The sequence below is a fragment of the Suncus etruscus genome, chromosome 10 (genome assembly GCF_024139225.1).
Source record: "Suncus etruscus isolate mSunEtr1 chromosome 10, mSunEtr1.pri.cur, whole genome shotgun sequence".
Lineage (NCBI taxonomy): Eukaryota > Metazoa > Chordata > Mammalia > Eulipotyphla > Soricidae > Suncus > Suncus etruscus.
The window spans coordinates 88,049,775-88,074,318 of NC_064857.1; the positions used below are offsets into that span (position 1 = coordinate 88,049,775).

The following is a 24,544-nucleotide window of genomic DNA, read 5'->3' on the forward strand; positions in this document are numbered from 1 at the left end:
ATGTAGATGGAAAACATTGCATTTTATATTTCTGCAGCAACTTCTGAAGAATTAGTAGAAAACACATCCACTTGCACTTCAGTCAGTATGACTTAAGATTTTTTTTATTCATTATGACATAAGGTTTTCTTCCCAACAATCTCAGAGCAAGTTCTCCCCGACAGTCTCATAGCAGGTTGCTGAGAAAGCAGTTGGTCAATGCGAGGGCCCAGAAGGATCGTGACCACTGGAGGCCCCAGGCTTTGCTTCGGCCTATCATGAGACAGGGTATGAGGGAGCATCCCACATCCTTCCCAGGAGCACCTGAGACTTTGGTACTATCTCTCTGTGGACCTATCCTCCAGGGATATTCCTGGGTAGGTTCTAAGAGCCAATTAAGAGATAGCCTCTGGCTCTTGAGCCAGAGGGTTATGAAATGCAACTTACCCAGCTGTTCTGGGCTCTCCATCCCTTCATGTTGGGCCCATGCCACTGCTTGCCGCTGCTCAGGACTCAGAAAAGCCATCTGCTCAGGAGTGACAGCTGCCGCCTGGACACTGGTAAGACTGGATAGCTGCACTGGGTTGAACACCACCTAGGGAAGGGAGTCAGAATTGGCACATACACAGATACCCATGTTATGCACTGGCTTGCTTTGACTGGCTTACCCGGGTCCAGCAATACTTACAGCAAATTTAGGAGCAGGGATGACAGAAACAGCAAGAGGGGTAAGTCCCTGGATTTGCTCCCGTAGCAGTGCTGAAAGAGCCAGATCTGGGATCCCAGCTGTTGAAGCAAGTGGGAGAGGCATTCAGACATTGTCTTAAACTAGCCTGCTCCCTTCTCTTCAAACAGCCAGAGTGCAGTGTCTTCCCAATACACAATTGGCTTCTTACCTAAATACCTTCTCCACTCCCAACTAAAGAATTCCAGATCATTCCGCCCATAGTACAGTTCCAGTCCCTGACATTAGCACTGGCAGTAGTCCAGCTTCCCTACCTGCAATTGTGCCAATTTCAGTGAAGATCTCAGGCCCCCAGTCACTCACTGGGCCAAACCCTCCAGGCAGAACTAGGAGCTGGGCCAGAACCTCCAGCTGTTCCTCAGAGCACTGGAGATGCAAGTTGCCAAGGAACAGGGCTGCTTGGCTGTAGAAGGAAGGGGAGAAGGGAGGATTCAACTGGAGATAGGTCTGTGGTCATAGGAGTTGGGCAAAGCTGGCTTCCAGTGATTGCCCTTCTTTTGTGGGACCATCCCTTCACCATGCTTTCCTCAGAAAGCCCCACTTTGCCTCTGTACCACCATCTTCACACCCCATCACAGGCAACCTAAACTCCCAGCTGTTGATATGCTGTAGCTCCTCTGGCCGAAGTCCACACAGGGTATAGCCCAGAGCAGTCAAATGAAGGAAGTCCAGGTGGCTCACATGCCGACCACTCTGCCGCAGGAAACTGGAGACCACTACCCGGAGCTGGGGTGGGAGAGTGCATAGAGCAAGAAGAGAAGTGAAGCAAGATTAATGAAGGGGATTGGCTGGAGTGATAGACAGCAGGTAGGGTGCTTGTTTTGTACTTGGTTGATCTGGATTTGATCCCTGGCATCTCATATGGTTACTAAAGCCCCACCAGGAATAATTTCTGAGTGCAGGACAGGAGTAACTCTTGACTATTAACTGATGTGGCCACAAAACCAAACCAAAGATTAATGGATGGGAAACTGAATAGTGAAGTAGCAAGTGTTACTTGATTATCCTTTCCTAATTAAAATGTCAAGTTCGAAGAACCATAGGGAAGATTATACATTCACTTAAGGGTACAGAAAAAGAGGAGGCCTCCAGCAAGAGGCAGGAAGAATTATTTGTCCAGGACCTCAGTGAGTTAAGGACAATCCTCAAGACTATTATTACTAGTATCAAGACAAAAGAAGCAACAAATTATAGGTCCTGGGTTTGGCCCCTGGCACTGCAAAAGTTGGGAATGAGGATATAAGTGGGAGACATGCCTTACATGTGTGAGATACTGGTTTTATGAGGTGTTCCGATTTCTAGAACCAAAATAAAGAAAAACGAAAATGGCTAGTCTACAAGTACATAAAAAGATGCTCAGCAATACTAGTTATTACGGAGATGTAAATCAAAACCACAATAAATAGAACCTTCTTCCTTTTGATCATTATCAAAAAGACAACAAATGCTACTATAAGCATTAAGAAAACATGCACACAAACACACACACACTCCCAAAATCCTAGGCCCTATGTGTACTGTTGCTGTGAATATAAGGAACTATAAGGAAAACAGCAAGGAGCATTCTTTAATAGCATTCTCTTGCTATTAAAAATAGAATTTCCATATAACCCAGCAATTCTCAAAATATATCAAAGGGGGGAGAATATTAACTCAAAAAGATTTCTGCATCTCATGTTCATAGTTGTGCTATTTACAATTGCCAAAACATGCATAAGAACTGATATTGATGGATTAATGGATAATACACATGTATGTGTATATAATAGAATATTATTGTCATAAAAATAAGAAATTTCAGGGCTGGTGAGGTGGCGCTAGAGGTAAGGTGTCTGCCTTGCAAGTGCTAGCCATGGAAGGACCGCTGTTCAATCCCCCGGCGTCCCATATGGTCCCCCCAAGCCAGGGGCAATTTCTGAGTGCTTATCCAGGAGTAACCCCTGAGCATCAAATGGGTGTGGCCTGAAAAACCAAAAAAAGGGGGCCGGGCGGTGGCGCTAAAGGTAAGGTGCCTGCCTTGCCTGCGCTAACCTTGGACGGACCGCGGTTCGATCCCCCGGTGTCCCATATGGTCCCCCAAGCCAGGAGCAACTTCTGAGCACATAGCCAGGAGTAACCCCTGAGCGTTACTGGGTGTGGCCCAAAAACCAAAAAAAAAAAAAAAAAAAAAGAAAAACCAAAAAAAGAAAAAAAAGAAGAAGAAGAAGAAGAAGAAATTTCTGGGTCTGGGGAGATAGTGCAAAAGGCTGCGTGAGCATCCAAAGACCCTAGTTCAACTCTTAGTACTATGTGGTTCCCTGAGTACCAGCATTGAGCCAGTAGTAATCCCCAAGCACTACCAGGTATGCCTCCCTCCAAAAAAATAAGAAGAGAGCCATGTGACAACATAAATGAGCCCTGAAGGTGTTATGCTAAGTGAAATAAGTAAGACAAAGTAAATAAATACTGCATGATTTCACTATATGTAGAATCTGGAAACAAAAACATAACAACAAGCCAAAAAAAAAAACTAACTGAACAATCTCATAGAAAAATGAAACATTTTTAGTGGATGATGTAGTTGGAAGGGAAAACTGGAGGAAGGTGATTAAAGGTAGAAGCTTCTAATTATAAGATAAATGAGTACGATAGATGTGATATACAATAGCTAATATTGCCGTATGATAGAAGAAATTTATTATGAGTCAATCCTGATAAGAGTAAGCTCAAGCACAGCCTGATGGGGCCCCAAAACAAAAGCAAGCAAACAAGGAAATCTTAAAAGTTTTTTTTTTTTTTTTTTTGGCAACACCCGGCGGCGGTGCTCAGGGGTTACTCCTGGCTCTATGCTCAGAAATCGCTCCTGGCAGGCACGGGGGACCATATGGGACACCGGGATTCGAACCAACCACCGTTGGTCCTGGATCGGCTGCTTGCAAGGCGAACACTGCTGTGCTATCTCTCCGGGCCCCCCCCCCCTTTTTTTTTTGAAATCTTAAAAGTTTTAATCAAAAGGACAAAACATTTTTCTTCCTACTCTTATTTGTTTTCATTTTTTGCTTTAATATGAGAAGATGGTGATAATCATTTCATAACCCATGTAAATAAAACCATCGCCTTAAACAGACACCATGTGGGTTCAAAGAGGTAGTACAGCAGGTAAAATGCCTGTCTTGCAGTTGATCAGATTTGGTCCCTAGATTCCATCGTCAGCACGTTGTACTGTTCCCCAAGCCTGCCAGGAGTGATCCCCTTCAAAAGACTCCAGATAGGCCATAGTTTAATATTCCTTGAGTTTTGAATGACCCAGCACCTTTCACCATGGGATGCTCATTTGGAAGTGGTTGAGGAGGATAAAGGGATTACCTGGCCTGAGTTCCAGCTGTCTATCTGGCCCAGTGTACTCAGCACTCCCCAGTCCACCAGCATCAGCTCCTGCAGCTCTCGTTCTCCTAGGCCTATTAAGAGCCGACCCAGCTGCAGGATCTGCTCAGGACGAAATCCCCGAGGGGGACCCCACAACTAGGGGAAAGAGAGGACCAGTGTAAATAGAAAAAGGACTGGAAAAGGAGTTAGAGCACAGGTATTCATTGTGCCTATAAGCTTAGCTGTGTAACTAGCAAATCACTCTCATTCTCTTTCGTTTCCTCAACTGTAAAATGAAAGGATTTCATGAAGTTTCCTCTGACTAAGGCATTGCCGAAAGGTCATAGTCTCGGTAGAAAAGAAGGCAGACCTGTTCCTAAACTTATGTGCATCCAGGATCTTGCTAGAATATAGATACCTAGACCCTCTTCCCAGAAGTTCTTCAGTTAATTTAGCTAAATGGTATGGCTTTGGCATCAGGATTTAAAAACATCTCTGCTCTCCTATGATTATTGTTAGAATTATTATTTTATAGTGCTGAGATCTATCTCATTTTTTATTACCGTATAGTGTAAAGCATGTGCTCTAACACTGAGCCACATCCAAGCTTCCTAGCTGATTTTAATAAGTTTCTTTGATAAGTTTGATAATTATTTTTGATAAGTTTGATAATCATTTCTCTTTTTTTTTTGGTTTTTGGGCCACACCCAGGGGTGCTCAGGGGTTACTCCTGGCTATCTGCTCAGAAATAGCTCCTGGTAGGCACGGGGGACCATATGGGACACTGGGATTCGAACCAACCACCTTAGGTCCTGGATCGGCTGCTTGCAAGGCAAACACTGCTGTGCTATCTTTCCGGGCCCTGGTAATCATTTCTCTAATCCTTCAATCCCTTGCACTAACTTTCTGTCTTCAATATTTGTCCTTTTTTACTTTCTGCTCAGGTTTTTCTAGCTTTTTTTTCTAGCACCTATTTTTTTACTCCTCCCCTAGCTCTCTGTTTTCTGTTCCATACCATACCATCCAATTTCTTCATGTTTCTCTATCTCCAAATCAAAATCAGCTCTCCTGCAATAACCTGCTTTGCCTTGCTCATCGCTGCCCGGAGTTCCTCAGGTCCAAGTCCTTTGTCCACTGAAAACAGTGCCAGGCAGTCCTCAAAATCTGAGAGCTCCATCTCTGCAATCTGGGTTGCAGACCAGGCTGCGGGAAATGTGCCTCGCACATCTGCACAATTTGGCACGGGTTCTGAAAGGGAACGGCAGGGTCAGGAGGTTAAAGCATGCTGGGAGATATCTGAAGATAGAGTCATCCTCTAACCTGCGCAGGATGGGGCAGTGTGGACCACTGGGGTACGGATAGAGAGATTATTGTAGTGAGAGATTTATAGGAGTTGGGATATTAGAGGAAGAGATGACAAAACTCAGCTTTTAGATGAAATGCTGAGCAAAATTGCCTAAAAAATTAAGATGATGTCTGCTCTTAGTTGTCTGTTTGTTCCTAGGGCCACATCTGATGAGGCTGGAGTTTGTGTGGAAACTACACTTGGCCCAGTACTTGGCAGTGCTCTAGGGTCACTCCTGGCAGTATTCAGGAGAATTACCAGGGATGGAGTCTGTGTCTTCATGCCAAACATGCACTCTGGCCCCATTGATTTGTTTTTGTTTTGTTTTGTTTTTAGTTTTGTTTTGTTCCTTTGGGGCACAGCAGTAACTATTCCTTTTCTCTGTGCTCAGCAGTGACCCCAGTAGTGCTCTACTAGAGGTAGTTCTGCAGATTCAAACCAGGATCTTTCTGGCCCCTTTGAGCCTCTCCTCAGGCAAGCACAGGGATTTCATGACAGACAGAGCAAGTATAGTCTCCAGATTCTTAGCCTCCTTCAACATCTTCCTAGCAGATAGCTGCACATTTATTTTAGCAAGGCCTAGCGATGAGTCAGCTGGAGCAAGAGAAAAGGAGACTTCTGAACTTAAAAAAAATTTAAAGAAAAAGCTATGGTTTCTAATTTCCTCAAGTTAAAAGAAGCCTGTAAGCCTCTAACCTCTGAGTTTTTTAGATTAGACATACCAAGTGCAGGGAGAAGGGTACAGCAGGCCATAAACCCAGACTTCCAACTCCACAGTTGGACAGCCTCTGGCTAGATGTACACAGTTAGGGCTGCTTCACCTGGCAGATCCTCCAAAGCAGGTCGCACCATCCCAGCAACCAGGGCCGTTTTCTTGGAAGTGAGCTGGGGCCCCCCACACATCTGTCCAACTTGGCTCTGCTCCCAGTTCTGCTGCTTCTCTAGGAGTCGTTCCAGGGTCTCGGGGCCCAAGGCTTCCTACAGGACAAAGCAGAGGGAAGGTGGGGAGACCAGGAAAGCTGCAAACGGTATAATTCCAGAGCCCCCTCTCTTTTCTGGCCTTTTCCTCCAGACATGGGCTACACATCTACTGCCTTCAACCTCCTTGTCCTTAGCTTCTCAGAGCCGGCTCAATGGGTCCCTTTCTGTGCTTACTCCCTCCCTATTTTCATCACCTCACCCTAGGGATCAAGGAAAGTGCCTCAGTAGACAGAGTGAATACTAGGCGTCCAGCTTGCTCTACTTCATCCTGGCTCCACAACTCTGGTTTCCTGGGGGACAGGAAGAACATCAAGGACTGAGGCGCTGAGAAAACTGAGGAAAAAGGAAGGTGAAAGAGGACATGCTAGGATAGGGGGCTCCAGGCTCGGGAACCTCAAGCTCAGTGACTGGGCAGCCACTAAGGATGGTGGTTAAGACATGGGGAAAGATGAGTTAGAAACACAAGTGCCAGGAGGTCCATACCCAAGAACAGCCTCGTGGGACAGCAGCCAGCCCAGCTCAGTAGCAAATGGTTCTCCTAAGCAGAAGGCCTGCCATTGGTTGAGTTGAGCCAGTAGGACTTGGAGGGGGATCCGCCGTATGCTCTCGATACCCAGGAATCCAACCAAGGGACCCAATGCCTCCAGCACTTGCCTTGAGATTGCTGTCTCCCTTGGAGCCTAGACAGGAGCATGAGCTTGGGAAGATGTGCCTTCAACTCAGACACTGAGCCAAACCCTTGACTTTTCCTCCCTCCAGTTCCCAGTTCAACACCTTCTGCCATTCACTGTCATCAATAACTTTTTGTTATACAATGAGCACAGATAAGAGAAGATGCATAGACGGTGGCGTAGAATCCAAGGTATTGACACAGATTTTCAAGGTGTAGGATGCAGAGGTAGTTATTGGATTTGGGATAAGAATTGCACAGGTGGGGCTGGAGTGATAGGGACATTTGCCTTGCATGCCGCCAACCCAGATTCAATCGCCAGCAATCGCCAGCATCTCATATGGTTCCCCCTAGTCGGCCAGAACTGATTGGTGAACACAAAGATAAGAGTAATCTCTGAGCACCATGGGGTGTGGCTCACAAACAAACAAACAAAAAAGAATTGCACAGGTAGCAGGCAGCTCTGAGTCTGGGTCTGATCAGGTGGGTTCTCACCAGGTTCTGTAGTACTTTCTCCGCCAGAGCTGTCCGGTGCAGTGGGGTCAGGGTTAGTAGCTGCTCTGGAGCCCCTTGTATCAGTTCCAAGACCAACATAACAGATTCGTTGGACAGTCTGTCCATCAACCGGACCCTGCAACAGTTTGACAGCAAAGGTCCTCAGAACCGAGCAAGGCTGAGAGGAAACACAGAATACATTCCTCAAAGAGGTTATCAATTCTGGAACAAGGTCCACTAGCACAAGAGTCAAAACCTATGGAAAGGGCTTCAAAGAAGTTAGGCTGGAGTTGGCCAATTCAGGTTTGATCCCCAGCACCCCATCTGGTCCCCAAAGCCCCACCAGAAGTGAGTACTGAACACAGAGCCACGAGGAAGCCCTGAACACCATCGGTTGTGATAAAAAATCAAACCTAAAACAAAACAATAAAAAAAGGTACTAGTAAGTCAAATGCTGTTTACCTTAACCCAAGAAAGACAGCACCCTTTTCCAACTCTGATCACAGTGGGATGGACAGAGGCTCTGTGGGATAAGCCCACAAGTCCAAGTGAGAGAACAGAAACTCCTGGATCTCTGGGTTAGAAAGAGATTGAGGTTCAACCATCCCCTCTCCCTGACTAAATTTTCTCTACCACACTCCTGCTCTGAGGCCATCCTGTCTAGACTTGATTAGCTCTGATGTCTGGGAATTTACTACCCAGTATCTTTCATTATATTGTGAAAAAAAAATTCCGATTTCCATGCAACAGTCCTAGTCCAAATGGAACCACTTAAAAGCAAACCAGGCCAGGTAGGAGGCTCAATACATCTTGCATTCAAGACTCCTGGGTTCAATTGCCAGCACTATTTAAAAAATAAATGAACAAATAAATAATAACATATTGATTCATTATATATGTGATAGCTCCCCAAGTATTTGAAGGCATTTATCAAATTTTTATACATTTTCTCTAGTGCCCTACGCAGATTTTAAACATCTAGGATAGAATTGGACTACTGTCGCCCTCATTTATGTGTGTATTTTTTGCTTGTTTTGTTTTTGTTCCACAGGCAACTGTGCTCTGTGCTTACTCCTGGCTCTACACTCAGGGATCACACTGGAGAGAGCTTGGGGGTCAAATGGGTTGCTGCAAAACAAATCCAAGTCCGTCATGTGGCAAGTCAAATGTCCTACATGATGAACTATTGCTCTGTCCCACTATCACCCTCATTTAACACAGTATTTCCCAGGCCAGATTAGTATGAGAGATACTTCATCTCCATTAATGTAAACAGACTAGTGTCTGGGGGGAAAACATACTCTAGTAAGGGACAGGAACTGAGCTCAAACACCAGCATTGTGTGGTCTGCTGAGCACTGCCCAAGTAAGCCTGAACACCAAAGCTATGCCAGGGTTGCATTGAGGCACCACTGGATCAAACATTAAGCCATTCAGGAGTTAGACAAGCACCACTGGGTGTAGCCTCCAGGTCACAAGTGAACACTGCTTGGAAGTTACCCTTAAATAAAGTCAATTATATGAACTAGGTTAAGGGCCAGAGAGATAGCACAGCAGTAGGGCGTTTGTTTGCCTTGCATGCAGCCGATTCAGGAGCGGTTTCTGAGTGCAAAGCCCAGAATAACCCCTGAACATTGCCAGGTGTGACCACTCCCCCACCCCAAAAAAAAGAATGCATGTTGTGTCTGTCTCCATGTTCTCCCTTCTGCTGTCCCATGTTCTGGAAGTTCTCTCATCAGTACAGAAAGCAACTTTGAATAAAATCCTCTATTTGGGATTATGACTGATGTAAGGGAGCAACCAGACAGAAAAACCATCATCTTGGGGATGCTTCCCTGAGTCAGCTCTATCCAAGGTTGAGCTTCCTGAGGATTTGGTATCTCCAGCTGTGGCACTTACGGTAAGTCCAGAAGGAGCCTGGTGTCTAGCTCACTCAGTTCTGGCCCCAGGGTTGCTGGCTCTGGCTCTGGCATTGCCAGTCTCCTTTGTAGCTCCGCCCAGATACAAGCTCTCTGTAGAATAGGGTGGGAGGAAAGGTCAGGACAGAACTGAACATGGGAGCTAGGTTCTATAGCCAGAGTGCCACTTCCCTGCTCCCACTCCTGCTTAAATACAGCTCTCACCAGGCTCCCTCGAACCCCAGTGGGCAGTTGATAGATCATGTGAATCACTTCAAGAAAGTCTGCCATCAGATTGATCTGCTGCAGATACTCGCAAGACATGCCGCCTGCCAGGGTTCCCAGACCCCTATGAATAGAAGTGGGCAGATTCTCATTCAATACATGCCACAGCCTGTCTGTCCTTGATATTATCACATACCACAGGTAGAGATGTTCATCTGTGGTTATTTAGACTTTCAGAAATGCTTTTCCATAGATATTCTCATTGGCCCACCCCAGAACTTTTTGGAGGGAGGAATCTTGGTCCTTATGGAGACATGAAGTGCTATGGATGAAGGTCAAGACCTCACACATGCAATGTACAAGTTGCAGCCCTCGGTTCAAGCATTATTGCTGCTTATCAGACAAGAAACATAAAAATTGAATGAGGCGGGGCCAGCGTGGTGGCGCAGCGGTTGGGCATTTGCCTTGCATGCAGCCAATCTAGGACAGACCTTGGTTCGATCCCCCGGTGTCCCATATGGTCCCCCGAACCAGGAGTGATTTCTGAGTGCATAGTCAGGTGCAACCCCTGAGCATCACAGGGTGTGGCCCAAAAAGTAAAAAACAAACAAAAAACTTAATGAACCAACATTCTCAGCATTGTTCTGCTAGAAATGTGGTAAAGGAGCACAAAAACCATGCGCTTATTTGTTTCATTTTATTTGGGGGAAGGTAGGTTTGAAGCTACACCTGGCTGTGATCAGAATTTCCTCCGAGCTCTGTGCTCAGCGATCACCCCTGGAAGGGCTCAAGAAACCATGTGTGGTGCTGGGGATTGAACCAGGGTCAGCTGCATGCAAGGTAAATGACTTAATCCCTATTAAAACTTATTAAATAGTTTTTGCCTTGGGGCCACACCCAAACAGTGCTCAGGGGCTACTCATGGCATTGTTCAGGAAATCATGTGCTGTTGGGTCCTTCCACATGCAAAGTATATACACTGGCTCTAAAATCATGCATTGGACTGTGAGGCCTGTGGGTTTTGTGGCAGTAGGTAAAGTGATACAGAGTGCTGCTTAACTGGTGGCTAAGAAAGTCATTTTGAATTGGGCCCGGAGAGATAGCACAGTGGTGCTTGCCTTGCAAGCAGCCAATCCAGAACCTAAGGTGGTTGGTTCGAATCCCGGTGTCCCATATGGTCCCCCGTGCCTGCCAGGAGCTATTTCTGAGCAGAGAGCCAGGAGTAACCCCTGAGCACCTCTGGGTGTGGCCCAAAAACCAAAAAAAAAAAAAAGTCATTTTGAATTAAATTAATAATGGCAAATGTCTATTGAAAATTTACACTGGGTCATGTACTGTGTTAAGTACCTTTTGTATCTTTTTTTTTTTTTTTTTTTGGTTTTTGGGCCACACCCGTTTGACGCTCAGGGGTTACTCCTGGCTATGCACTCAGAAGTTGCTCCTGGCTTGGGGGACCACATGGGACTCCGGGGGATCGAACCGAGGTCCGTCCTAGGCTAGCGCAGGCAAGGCAGGCACCTTACCTCTAACGCCACCGCCCGGCCCCTACCTTTTGTATCTTAGATAATGTATTCTCCACAACTACTTATGGTGCTGGCATCTTTGTGGAGGGCACATACAGTGGTGCTCAGTGCTTATTCCTGGCTCTGCACTTGGGAATTACTCTTGGCAGTGCTTGGGGGAACCACAATAGGGTACCAGGGATTAAACCCAGGTCAGCTATGCGTAAAAGAAATGCCCTATTGCTCTGGACCTGCAGGTATCATTTTTAATTTTTATCCTACAGAAGAAAAACAGAAACTTAAACTAATAGATTTTCCCAAGATCACAAATAGGTGGTGGCCTGGAACCTGAACTCAAGTTTTCTGAATCCTTTAGCTCAATTAGAATGAGTTGGAGGGGCCGGGCGGTGGCGCTAGAGGTAAGGTGTCTGCCTTGCTAGCGCTAGCCTAGGACGAACCGCGGTTTGATCCCCCGGTGTCCCATATGGTCCCCCAAGCCAGGAGCGACTTCTGAGCGCATAGCCAGAAGTAACCCCTGAGCGTCACTGGGTGTGGCCCAAAAACCAAAAAAAAAAAAAAAAGAATGAGTTGGAGGGGTGAGGGGAAAGGGTGTGTGCTCTTGTAAGAAGAACATGAGGGTAAGGAGAGAAGGAACTAGAACAGGGGTCTCAAACTCAATTTACCTGGGGGCCGCAGGAGGCAAAGTTGGGGTGAGGCAGGGCCGCATAAGGGACTTCGCTTACCGAATATTCGCAATAAAAAATCGCATTAGTAAGAAAAAAATCACATTAAACATTCGCATACCCCAAACAGAACTGCTCGGGGTCTGCGAATATTTAATGCAATTTTTTTCTTACTAATGCAATTTTTTTTTTTTTTGGGCCACACCCGGTGACGCTCAGGGGTTACTCCTGGCTATGCGCTCAGAAGTCACTCCTGGCTTGGGGGACCATATGGGACGCCGGGGGATCGAACCGCGGTCCGTCCGTCCGAGGCTAGCGCAGGCAAGGCAGGCACCTTACCTTTAGCGCCACAGCCCGGCCCACTAATGCAATTTTTTTGTGATTATTCAGTAAGCGAATAATTGCGAATACTGCGATATTTGAAGGCCGGCCACGGGCCACAAAATGTTGTACGGAGGGCCGCGAGTTTGAGACCCCTGAACCAGAAGAACTAGTCCAAGCTCAGACCATGTATGTGATGTCCATCCCTAGACATCCCACAGGGATTACACTGTGCCTGACACAAAGAGAACACTCAGAACATGGGAGTGGATTTAATCTCACTGCTCAACACAAGTTACTCACTGCAGATTCCTGAGGGTCCAGTTGGTGGGTACCTGCATCTTCTTCCAGAGAAACTGTGACTGTGAGAGAAAGAAAGAGGGAACACTTCCCAGAAGCCAGAGCAGAGACACGGCCCAGAGTCCCACCTTGAACCCACTCCTGCCTCTGAGTCTGTGGGCCTCTACCAGTCTCCTACGGTTCTGTAGTCCTAAATAGATGAGTGGGGGACAATGGGAAGGAATAGGGAGAAGGAAGAAGGAGCAAAGTAAATCGCACTATAGGGGATCCTAGATAAATGGCATGCTTTAGGTACCAGGAGGGTGAGAGAAGAGGAACGTATTCCGGGTGAGGGGAGAGGAACATATTCCGGGTGAGGAATGAATAGTTACCTGCTGCTCCGACCAGAGCAACTGCCGGTAACGCCTTCGATCAGCCAAGAGAGCTGCAGAGTCCACTTGCAGCAGCTTTAGAGGGAGCAGGGGGAGCAGGCAGTCTGGCCAGGTGGTGGAGACAGGCTGCTAGTGGGATGGGGGTGGCAGTGCAGTGATGGAAGCTTCAGCCCTCAGAGAAGAAGGGACCAAAGCTAGGAGGGGCATGGGCTGGCAGGTCTCTGCTTCGAATCAAGCCTGAGAGCCCTCCCACCATTCCATCAAAAGCTGCTGCTATTGGGATTCCTGCTGGAATGCAATCCTTCCACCCCAGTGTAAGGCCTGCTGACCTGCACCTGCACCTAGGCACAGAGTGAAGCTGAACTCTCTGGACCACCAGGGAGAAGAGGAGGCAGCACAGGTCTACAAAACCTGCCTATGATGTGGGGAGGACCTTAACTGGGAGATCCCACACATACCTGACCAGGGAGACACACAGCTGCACCAGCCCCTGCTGTACCCACTGTTTTAGCTCCATCTTTTATCTGCATGAGAAGTAGTAGTATGTGTGGATGTATGTGTGAGTATTCATGTGTCTATGTACATGTATGTATGAGTATTCATGTAAGTATGTTGGGTGGGAGGGGAGGCTTTCTTTGGAGAAAAGATGCTCTCCCAAGCAGAAACTGTGTCTCTGTGTCCCTTTCCCTGAGTGCTGCCCTCACAACCCACACCCACTACTGACTTACACGAAAGGTCTGCAGCAGAGCTGCTGTCTGGCAAGCTGAGAGGCGCGACAGTTCAGGGGCCAGGCAGGAGCATGCCCCCACTAGCACTCTCCTAGGGATGGCCTTGAGTGTCTGGGAGCTGAGGCCTGGCAGCAGAGGGTGCAAGGAGCAGAGTTCTTCAAGGGACAGCTGGAGAACAAGAATGACAAGAGGCCCGAAGAAGAATGTCAGGGTGGAAGGGAAGACAAAAATCACAGTGGAGCAGAAAGGAAGGGGTTGGGTGGGTGTGAAGGAAAGGGTTGGGTGGGGGAAAGGGGAACTGAGAAAGGATCAGACATGATAGTCAAATAAAGTGGGTGAGAAACCTCAAGGAGATGTGGCAAACTTGCTGCTACTCACATCATGACGAGGGAGAAGCCGTCCAAGGAGCAGGACAGCCTAAGACCAAATGGGACAGGACACACAACACTCAGATCCCAGGAGCCAAGGCATGCCCCCCTCCCCAAACTGTTTGCTACCTCTGTCCACCCAAAATGGCCATCTTGGCTCAGAGCTGCTCTTGCTCTGAGAAGAGGGACAGGGAGGCCTCTTTGGAACAGTGAAAGAGACTTCAGATTCATTCTCTTAATAAAGTTCAGGGAGCGGAGGGCATGAGAAGCCCACCTGGGCAGGGGTGACACTGGTTCCCTGCAGGGCTGGAAGCAGGGCTCTAAGCTGTGGTTCAGACAGCTCCTGCAGGAAGCGGAGACCCAGCTGAGGGAAGAGGGGGGCCCAGACCCGCAATTCCGGGGGGCTCAGTACAGTTCCTCCAGATGAACGCAACACCCCTAAAAGTTCGTAGGCTACCTGCAAGCAAAGGAAGTTGGGGATTAGAGAGAGGAAATATGGAGTGATCCTTAAATCTTTCTAGTCCGAGGCCCGGAGAGATAGCACAACGGTGTTTGCCTTGCAAGCAGCCAATCCAGGACCTAAGGTGGTTGGTTCGAATCCCGGAGTCCCATATGGTCCCCCGTGCCTGCCAGGAGCTATTTCTGAGCAGACAGCCAGGAGTAACCCCTGAGCATCGCCAGGTGTGGCCCAAAAACCAAAAAAACCCCAAAACTTTCCAGTCCGACATCAGGATTTGCCAGGCTCAGGGCTTGGACCTGGGTCTGAAGCTGGACAGCACTTGAGATGCCCAAGAGTGTGTTTGGGGGGTGTCAAAGACAAGACAGTGCAGGGTCAGGAAGGATGCTAACAGGTAAGACTGAGTGACTAGAGAGATAGCACAGCTTGCAAGGTGCCTGCCTTGCACATTGCCAACCCGGGTTTGATCTTCGTTATATCCTATGGTCGATCCCCTGAGCACTGCCAGGAGTGATTCCTGAGTGCAGAGCCAGGAGTAACCCCTGAGCATTGCCAGGAGTGGCCCCTCAAACAAATAAACAATAGGTAAGAGTGGCCATGACATGAGTGAAGGTTTCGGGAGACCCCATATGTCCCGTATTTCACTGGCTAAAATGACTGAGTGAATCTGCCACACACACCCAGGGAGACCTGTGCCCAGGAGCTTACCCGTCCTTGTGGACTGAGAGTCCCATTTGCAGCACATTCCAGAAGACCCCGCTCCACTGGCCCCATGGGATCATTCAACGGTACCAGGCTCTGCAGCTCCTCAGGGGTCAAGAAACAGGCAAGAGACCCCAGCCTGAGGGAGAGAATATGGCTGACCTTGGGGTGGCCATTCAGTTTCATGCTAGGTAGGGATCATGTGGGCACATGGAGTTGGCCAGAACCAGGCATCATGGGAACTCTGATTAGCCAGCTAGTCTCTGGACTTAACAGCACTTAGGGCCACTGCTTTCTCCCTTATTCCTCCCTTCCTAGGACCCCACACTACCATGGCATCTGGTCCTGCCTCTCCCACTGGCTCACTGACACCCCCACTCACCTGCGTACCTGCTCCTCCCCATCCTCCATGCTCTGGTTCACCAAGCTGCGCAGCACATGCCGAGCATGGCCTGGCCCAAGACCTGCTGCTGGCCAACTGTCCTCCAGAGCCTGGATCTGGTAGGGTCAGTGTAGGTTGGGGTCACTGTGGGACACATTCCTCTCTGACAGACTCCCATCCCGGCAGAAATGGGGTGGTTAAGCCAAGGGCAGGATTCTCACACCTGGTGAGGGCTGAGCTGCAGAAAGTTCTCCAGAGGGAGGTGGGGGAGCAGGGGCAGCACTGCCCACAGCAGCTCCTGGGACCAGGCGGGTATTTCCCCAAACAGTTCTGGGGCTAGCAGTCGCCTGGCCAGCGCCTCCTTCTGCTCAGGCCTCATTTCTGGGCTGTAATCCCGGATGGCAGCCAGACTAGAGAGAGCAATGGGTCTTAATGGGTCCTTGGCCATATTCCAAATTGCAGTGCCCCTACTCTCTGCAATGAGGCTATAGCGGGCAGGAAGGAGACTGTTCCTAGTTTGAATGAGTAAGGGGACTGGCTGTGACAGAGCCAGGAGGGTGGTACAGGGTCCTTACACACTGTCGTTGGCCAGCAGGGATGGTGGGAAACGCAGCAGGTCAGGGACGGCCAAGAAGGGAATGAGTGGTGACAGGTCAATAAAGAGCTGGGAGGTGAGGCGAGGGTATCGCTGTAGCAGCAGGGCCGTCAGGCGGCCCAGGGCTTGCTCCTCTGATGGTGGCACCTGGGGTGAGAGGGCACAGAAATGGATGCTGGTTCTGGAGACACTCATTTTTCTGGAGATAACCTGTTCACCTCCTCTCTTAGGTTCCTTAGTCCACTAGAGTAAGCCCTCTGCAAGGTTTCTGGATTTCTAGATTCCTTCCCATGCCTCCCCCCTCTACACTCACACACATTCTGACCCTCTGTATCCACCTGCAGCTGAGCCCAGGATCGGTGCATGAGCGTCAGGAAGCCCTGAGCAGCCTCTCTCTCTGCTGAAAGCACGACCTGCTGGAGATTTTCTGGAGGCATGTGCAGGTATGCCTGGGAGCAGGAGATCAAAGCATAGTGGGCCAGGGTATGGCTTCCCCAAGAAAGAGCTTCAGGTAGTAACCATCACTCTCTACCCAAATCCCTTCTCATTTACCTGCATCAGGATCTGCAGAGCCCAAACACTCTTCTCCCTCTGGAGCAGATCCCATAACACAGGCTGGTGGCAAGACAGACAAGAAAGAATTCAAGACAGTTTCTCCTTTGTCCCACTCATGACTGCCACCTTCCTCTAACTGTGCTGGCCAGACTTGTTCTTCAGCTGAAGCTGAATTGTGTGTCTTCTCAGACAGCAAACTTCTTTAGACTAGGGACCATGTCATCTCTGTAGCTGGCTCAATAAATTCTTACAGATCTGACCAAAATTACTCTGAGATAATCTAATCCCATTTCACTGCTCCCTGCCTTTGGTCAGCCTTCACACAGAGTAAATAAGCTGTCTGCCCTCTACAGAACTGAACAAAGCCCCCTGCACAAAACACAGACGCTTGAATAAATTTGAAGCATTTGCTAGAATAGTCTAGCCCAGGGGTCTCAAACTCAATTTACCTGGGGGCCGCAGGAGGCAAAGTCGGGGTGAGGCAGGGCCGCATAAGAGATTTCGCTTACCAAATATTCGCAATAAAAATCGCATTTATGTATCAGGAGACCAAAAAGAAATAAAATCTTATGATGTTAAAGATGCTATTGGGATAAGTTTATTAAAGAAAAGTGGTGTTGAGGTCAGGTTAATCTCAGAAAGGGCATGTTCGAAGCAGACACTCTCATCCTTAAAACTGGATTGCAAAATGGAAATCAGCGTTACAGACAAGTTAGCAGTTGTAGATGAATGGAGAAAAGAAATGGGCCTGAGCTGGAAAGAAGTGGCATATCTTGGAAATGAAGTGTCTGATGAAGCCTGCTTGAAGAAAGTAGGCCTCAGTGGTGTTCCAGCCAACGCCTGCGCCACGGCTCAGAAAGCTGTTAGTTATACCTGCAAATCTAATGGTGGCCGTGTGGCCCTCCGAGAATTTGCAGAGCACATTTTCCTGCTAATGGAAAAAGTCAATAATTCATGCCAAAAATAAAAATTAGTAGTGTCGTGAAAGTCTTTAGATTCAACTCTTTTTAAATTTTGATGATATTCATTTCCATGTAGTTTAGAGTATATGTGATTTGATCACTATCTTTTAAAGCAGTCTTAAATTACTATTCCAAACTAATTGACTGTTCGCTACTTTTCTCTCGTTCCGCAAACCAATTTAGAAATGAATGATCATCCTTTTCAGATTTTTAGTAAATGTGAGAATCATCAGAATCATCTTTGTACTGTACCCTGTAAATTTGTGTGTGCGTGTATGTGTGCATTCTGTGATACCCAGATTTTATTTGGAAAGTGTGTCTGATAAGACACACACTAACTCTTAATAAAACTGCTTTTCACAAACTTGAAAAAAAATCGCATTAGTAAGAAAAAAATCGCATTAAACATTTGCATACCCCGAATGGAACTGCTTGGGGTATGCGAATGTTTAATGCGATTTTTTTTCTTACTAATGAGATTTTTATTGCGATTATTCCGTAAGCGAATAATCACAAATACTTCGATATTTGAAGGCCGGCAGCGGGCCACAAAATGTTGTATGGAGGGCCGCAAACAGCCCACGGGCCGCGAGTTTGAGACCCCTGGTCTAGCCTCTTCATTCTACAGAGGAGAAATTGAAGCTCAGAAAAGCTAACTTAAATTACTTGCATAAGTCCATCCATGCTAATTCGTGACATAGCCAAACTTACAATTCAAATCTTTGGAAGTTTTCTCAGGTCTCTCCTGTTTTCCTATTTCCTTTTTTTTTTTTTTTTTTTTTGCCATTCTTTAATTTTTGTTCCTTGGGAATAGAATTAGAGTCCTCTAACTCCATCCCTTTACATTATGGAGTTGAAATAGGGTGGAACTGAGTCAGAAGGAAGAATAAGATAATACTTAATCCTTGATGAACACAGATGCAAAGATCCTCAACAAAATTCTAGCAAATAGGGGCTGGAGATATAGCATGGAGGCAGTGAGTTTTCCTTGCATGCAGAAGGACAGTAGTTTGAATCCTGGCATCCCATATGGTCCCCTGAGCCTGCCAGGAGCTATTTCTGAGCGTAGAGCCAGGAATAACCCCTGAGTGCTGCCAGATGTGACCCCAATACAAAACAAAACAAACAAAAAATAACCAAAACAAAACAAAACAAAATTCGGGCAAATAGAATCCAATGCCTCATTAAGAAGGTCATACACCATGACCAAGTAGGTTTCACCCCAGGAATGCAAGGATGGTTTAACATCCGTGAATCAATCAACATAATACACCATATCAACAAAAAGATGACACTTATTGCACACTTATGTTTCACATATCATGTTCAGCCCAGTCACTAGTGGAATTCTTCCCCTGACTGTGGTGCCTCCTCACTATTCACAGAAGAAAACTGGCTTAGGAGGCTAAAGAGCTTTTCCAAGATGCATCACAGAACTAAGATGGGCACTTAAGCCTGACTCCCAAGCTCTGTTTGAACCACTGCCATTCCTGCTGAGAATTCCCTCCGAGGCCCGTCCCTCTGTTTCAGGAAATTCCACCCTGACCAATCACTCACGCTGAAGCAGGACAGCAGCTCCATCTTGTTTAGCCCTGAGCTCTGGCTGTCAGAGGGTTCAAAGTCCAGCAGGGCCTCTTGCTCCTCCTGTTCCAGGTACTCCCCAACTGTGCGCAGCACACTGCGGCGGCCCTCGGGACGGAAGGCATCCCAGAAGGAGCAGTTGTCTGAGAGACTGGAGAGCATCAAGGCCTGCCCCAGCATCCCCTGGGCTTCAGTCCCTCCGGCCCCAGGACCCAGAAGGAAGGTCAGCAGGCGCAGGAGATAGTGGAGGCGGGTGGGGTGGGCAAGGGCTGGCACAGAGGACTGACAGCGTGGCAGCTGGGAAAGCATGCCAAGCAGAAAGGGAGCAGGGGCCAGGCAGAGAGGGGAGGGCCCCAGTGGTGGCAGAGAGGGCAGAAGAGGGCCCAAGAGCCCTTCTAGGAAGCAAGTGTCGTTGCCCCCACGACTTATCCTGCACTGGCCAGCCAGCCAAGGCCAGAAGGGCACAAGGGTTTCATAGATAGTATCGTTGGCACAGACCATCATCAGAAAATTTCCCCCATCCGGACAGCGCTCCCCACAGGGTCCTCTGTGGCAGGGCGGGGAGGCAGTGACATCAGGGGTGGGGCCCAGGCATACATGTTGAACCCAGGCCTGGTTGCTCGGGGGCACAGCCTGCAGGCTTGTCTCCCCACACAGCCGCTCAGCCCACAGAGTCTCATTCTCCATGAAGCAACCCCAGAAGATGTCTGGAGTGAGGGGCACCGGGGGCAGACCCTCAGGGCAGCTGGTGGGGGGTGGCAGCAGGCCAGCACAGAGTTGCTTGACCAGGCGGCGGTTGGGGCCAGACAGTGCTGCAAAGGACAAGTTGCTACAGATGGCCTCTAGAAACTGCTCGGGAAACTGGTCGTGGCAGGCCTGGAGCCAGCCCTTGGCGCCAGGGGCCCAGGAGACTGCATACCATACAGCAGTCTGGCAGACAGCTGAGATGCTGGGAGGGGGCTGTGGGGTGGCGGGCTGTGGAGTGGCGGGCTGTGGGGTGGCGGGCTTGGCGTGCTGGCACAGCAAGTGGATGGAGAAGTTGGAAATGCTGTAGGGGGGTGCTGGGTCCGTACGGTTCTCGCAGAGGGCCTCCACGGAGATGGCTCGCCTCTGGCGTGGACTGATGTGGGCTGAGGGCTGGGCAGCTCTGGGCAGAGGTATGCCCGCGCTCAAGCACTGGAGGAGGGCAGGGGGCGGGGGTGGCGATCCAGACAGAAAGCCCAAGGCCTGGACATCCCAGGAGAGGTTGTGTCGAACACCCCTGGGCGCAGAGATAGAAGTAGGTAGCATCTAGTCAGTTAGCCCTCCCTCCAACTGCACATTCAGACCCTGGCCCAGAGCCCTACAGATGGGGTCATAACATAGGCTTTTCCAAAAGGAAAGTCCTTGGTGAATGTGTAGTTATTACTGATTTAAATGCCAAGAAAAGGGCAAGGAGAGCTAGATCTCCAGCCCAGTTGGAGACCCTTCTTGTCCCCTAATCCCTTTATTCTTTCTCTTCTTCTGTACTTTAGGGATAGACTATAACTCCCAATTAACCATATCAGGTAATCTTTCCAGCTACTGAATACAGCAGACTAGGCCCTGGTACTGTTGTAAGAGGTGTAAGAATCTAAACTCTCTCTCTCTCTCTCTCTCTCTCTCTCTCTCTCTCTCTCTTCTTTCCTCCCTCTTCTCTCTCTCTCCCTTTTTTTCTTTTTTTTTTTTTTTTTTGGTTTTTGGGCCACACCCAGTGACGCTCAGGGGTTACTCCTGGCTATGCGCTCAGAAGTCGCTCCTGGCTTGGGGGACCATATGGGACGCCGGGGGATCGAACCGTGGTCCGTCTCCTAGGCTAGCGCAGGCAAGGCAGGCACCTTACCTTTAGCGCCACCGCCCGGCCCCCCCTTTTTTTCTTTTTGAACGACACCTGGCAGTGCTTAGAATTTACTTCAAGCTTTGTGCTCAAGGATCACTTCTGGCAGGGCTTGGGGGGAACCATATGTAATGCCTGTAATTCAAACTAGGACCAGCCACATGCAAAGGCACATGCAAAGGCACATGCAAAGGCTATTACACCTATGGAAATCAGGAATTTCCAAACCCCTCTTGCTTGCCTAACATTCGTGAAGCACTGTGTGCCAGGCACAAATCCCTTTAGGGGCCCGAAAGGAAGAACGCTCCTAGAAGCAACTCACTTAATCCCTAATCATAACTCTCCAGCAGTAGCTAAGAGCAACCATATTTTATGAGAAAGCACCTGAAGCATTATTATGAGAATGGAATCTGCTCAAGGTCATGTGGCAGAAAGAGGCACCATTGGGACACCAGCCCAGTCTCATTAAACCACACAGATTCCTCTTCTCCTATTTGTTGGGACACCCCCCCCCCACACACACACATAGTGAAATTTAGGGCTATTCCCAGCTCTCTATTTGGGGTTACTCCTGGTGGTACTCTGGGGACCATGCAGTTCTGGGGGACTAAACTTGGACCTCCCATATGCAAAGCCTACACTTAACCCCCTTCTCTGAGAACAAAGTTCTTTTACTCACCATAAGAGCAGCTGCTGCAGGTTGCCTAGGAAGGAAAAAGCAAAAAAAGCAGACTACCCCCAACCTCGACCCTTCTGCCACTGTCCAGACAGCCCAGCAATACTCACCTCCCTGACACTGCCCACTGGCATCAGGCTCTGGCTGCCCCAGAATGGAAAACACCTCGTCTTGCAGGGAATGGGTGACACGGAGGAGCCCCTCCTGGAAAGCAGTGTAGAGGGGGGCCCCCACGGTGCGCAAGAGACCTTCCCAGAGAGCTTCCTCGGAGCCTAACCCACCCACTGGGGTGAGCAAGCCCAACAAACCCTGCAAGAGGGGGGCTGGCTCCCTCCCGTGGAGGTCGGTGGAATTGATGAGGTCCCCGCTGGGCTGCACCTGCACCAGGGATTGCCAGCGGGTGCCCTCCAACAACTGCAGCAGAGAAGGCAGCCAGTCGGCCTCCAGGACGCAGTCTGGGGGCCCATCGCGGCTACACGGGGGCCGGGTGGGAGTAGGTGGCCCCCCAGGAACTAAGGCTCCCAGCAGCACTTCTGCGAGGCCAGCCAGCACACCTGCCTGGTGGCCCAGGAAATCCCGGGGAGTCTGCTCCTGCCCCAGCAGGGCCAGCACATCCCCCAGCAACCCGAGCATGGGTTCCCAGTCTGGGCTGCCTCTCAGCATCACGAGGAAGTCGTGGAGGCGCAGGGCGGGGGGCTGGAGTGGCGGTGGGGGCTCGCCCACGGGAGCCTCCCCCATACGCCTGGGCTCAAAAGAAGAGGACACGTTGGCCAGGAATGCAGAGAAACGGGAGCGGCTGAGTGACCCCTGGGGTGCCTGGTCCATGGTGGAGAGCCATGACTTCAGAAGGGAGAGGAAAGGGTCCAGAGCCTGAGGCCCTTGGGGAGCCAGAGTCACTGTCAGGAAAGAAACAGGACATCACTAGAGCCCTGTTCGTCCCTGCCTGCGCAGATGCCCTATGAAGACGAAGGGAAAGAGCTGGTGAGGTCTTTTGTTCCTGTTCTTTTACATTTGTTGGGGAGGCCCCACACTGATGGTGCTCTGAGGCTAATCCTAGCTGAGGGGTCACTTCCAGTGCTGTTCGGGGGATCATGTGGTGTCAGATCTCCATCCCAGGTCCCAGGTGTCATGCACTCAGAAGATTCACTCCAGCTCATTAAGTGTGTATACTTTCTCTCTCTCTCTCTGTTTCTCTCTCTCACTTTCTCACTCTCATTCTCTCTCTCTCACTTTCTCACTCTCATTCTCTCTCACACTCTCACTCTCATTCTCTCTCTCTCCCTCTCTCTCTCTCACACACACATACTCTCTCTGTTTCTCTCTGTTTCTCTCTCTCTCTCTGTTTCTCTCTCTCTCTCTCTCTCTCTCTCTCTCTCTCTCTCTCTCTCTCTCTCTCTCTCTCTCTCTCTCTCCCTTTTTAACCTCCATATATTGTCCCTTGGCTCTAATCTCTAACTCTCTTCCTTGCCCCTCTACACATTTGTGTTTAGTCTCTACTTTCCTTTTCCTTTTGAGGAAGTTGGCAGTGGAGCCTCCCCAGCAGTGCTGTGAGCTACTAGGGCTATCTCCAGTGGTGCTCAGAAAACTGTGCCACTGAGGACAGAACCCAGGGCCCTGCCCATGCTAGAGATGTACTCAGGCCCTCTGAGCTCTTTCTCTGGCCCCTCTCCACATTCTTAAGCCCCTAACTAGCAACCACCACTCCCTCCCCACCAGTCTTGCTCATAGCTTCTCTCACCTGCACAACACAGCAGCAGCAGCAGCAGCAGACCCCAGAGGCTCGGAAGCATATTTCCAGGCGAGCACTGGTACTAGAAGAGAGCTCTTCTCACCTTCTGTGGGATCACCAAGTGAGGGGAAGCACTGGAGGCCATCTGAGTCTCCACTGACACTGGAATGTGCTCTTTCGGGAAACAATATCTGTAACCTGACAGTAGGTTTGTCACCTGAGCCACTGAATACTTGATCCCTTGGCTTGGGGAGAAAGGTGTGTATCTGTGAGAGGGACGAATGATAGGGGATCCCAGGGGGCCTTTGGGGGAACCCAAAGAGAGAGCTTCACTTAAAGCGAGGATGCAAAGAGGTGTAAGTAGACTTGGAGATAGAACTGGAGACCAGGGATGTAATCAATGGGTGGAAATGTCTGTAGAAAAAAATATGACAACTGCATCACATACAAGCCCCTGAAACACAGAACCAGAAATAAGCCTTGAACACCACAAGGTATGGTCCAAATTTTCTCATTCTCCACACATCTCAGAAATTTTTTTTTTTTTTTTTTGGTTTTTGGGCCACACCCAGTGACGCTCAGGGGTTCCTCCTCGCTATGCGCTCAGAAGTTGCTCCTGGCTTGGGGGACCAAATGGGACACCGGGGGATCGAATCGAGGTCCATACTAGGCTAGCGCTGGCAAGGCAGACACCTTACCTCTAGCGCCACCATGCCGCCCCCCCCCAAAATTTTTTTATTTATCCATGTTCTAGATGGTGAAAGTATTAAAGTATGTAAGACTCAATTGCTGCTCTAATATCGCACATATATAACAATATAGGCAGAAAAAAGAAGCATATAATTCTTTTTTTTTTTTTTTTTTTGGTTTTTGGGCCACACCCAGCGGTGCTCAGGGGTTACTCCTGGCTGTCTGCTCAGAAATAGCTCCTGGCAGGCACGGGGGACCATATGGGACACCGGGATTCGAACCAACCACCTTTGGTCCTGGATCGGCTGCTTGCAAGGCAAACGCCGCTGTGCTATCTCTCCGGGCCCAAGAAGCATATAATTCTAAGACCTAGAATTCCCAATATACTTCAAGCAAATAGGCCCT

At 49.0% G+C, this 24,544-nt stretch overlaps 2 protein-coding genes across 2 annotated transcripts in view; one reads left to right on the plus strand and one right to left on the minus strand.

The window, feature by feature from the left end:
- The window catches only part of PDIA3 (protein disulfide isomerase family A member 3), a 178,750-nt gene that overhangs the window by 96,673 nt on the left and 57,533 nt on the right, over positions 1–24,544 (plus strand). The window lies entirely within an intron of this gene.
- STRC (stereocilin) lies at positions 89–23,510 on the minus strand. The gene is made up of 29 exons (XM_049781698.1): positions 23,459–23,510; positions 21,831–22,616; positions 21,724–21,748; positions 19,166–20,450; positions 16,644–16,706; positions 16,430–16,540; positions 16,072–16,238; positions 15,720–15,906; positions 15,497–15,612; positions 15,121–15,253; positions 14,230–14,412; positions 13,966–14,004; positions 13,588–13,755; positions 13,318–13,383; positions 12,860–12,988; positions 12,492–12,550; positions 9,683–9,806; positions 9,459–9,571; positions 7,561–7,696; positions 6,879–7,075; positions 6,595–6,685; positions 6,236–6,392; positions 5,148–5,317; positions 4,070–4,225; positions 1,308–1,450; positions 979–1,127; positions 668–765; positions 427–574; positions 89–252 (listed from the first exon to the last, which is right to left on the minus strand). The coding sequence occupies exons 1-29, from the start codon at positions 23,508–23,510 to the stop codon at positions 167–169; spliced, it is 5,337 nt and encodes a 1,778-aa protein (XP_049637655.1). The 3' UTR covers positions 89–166.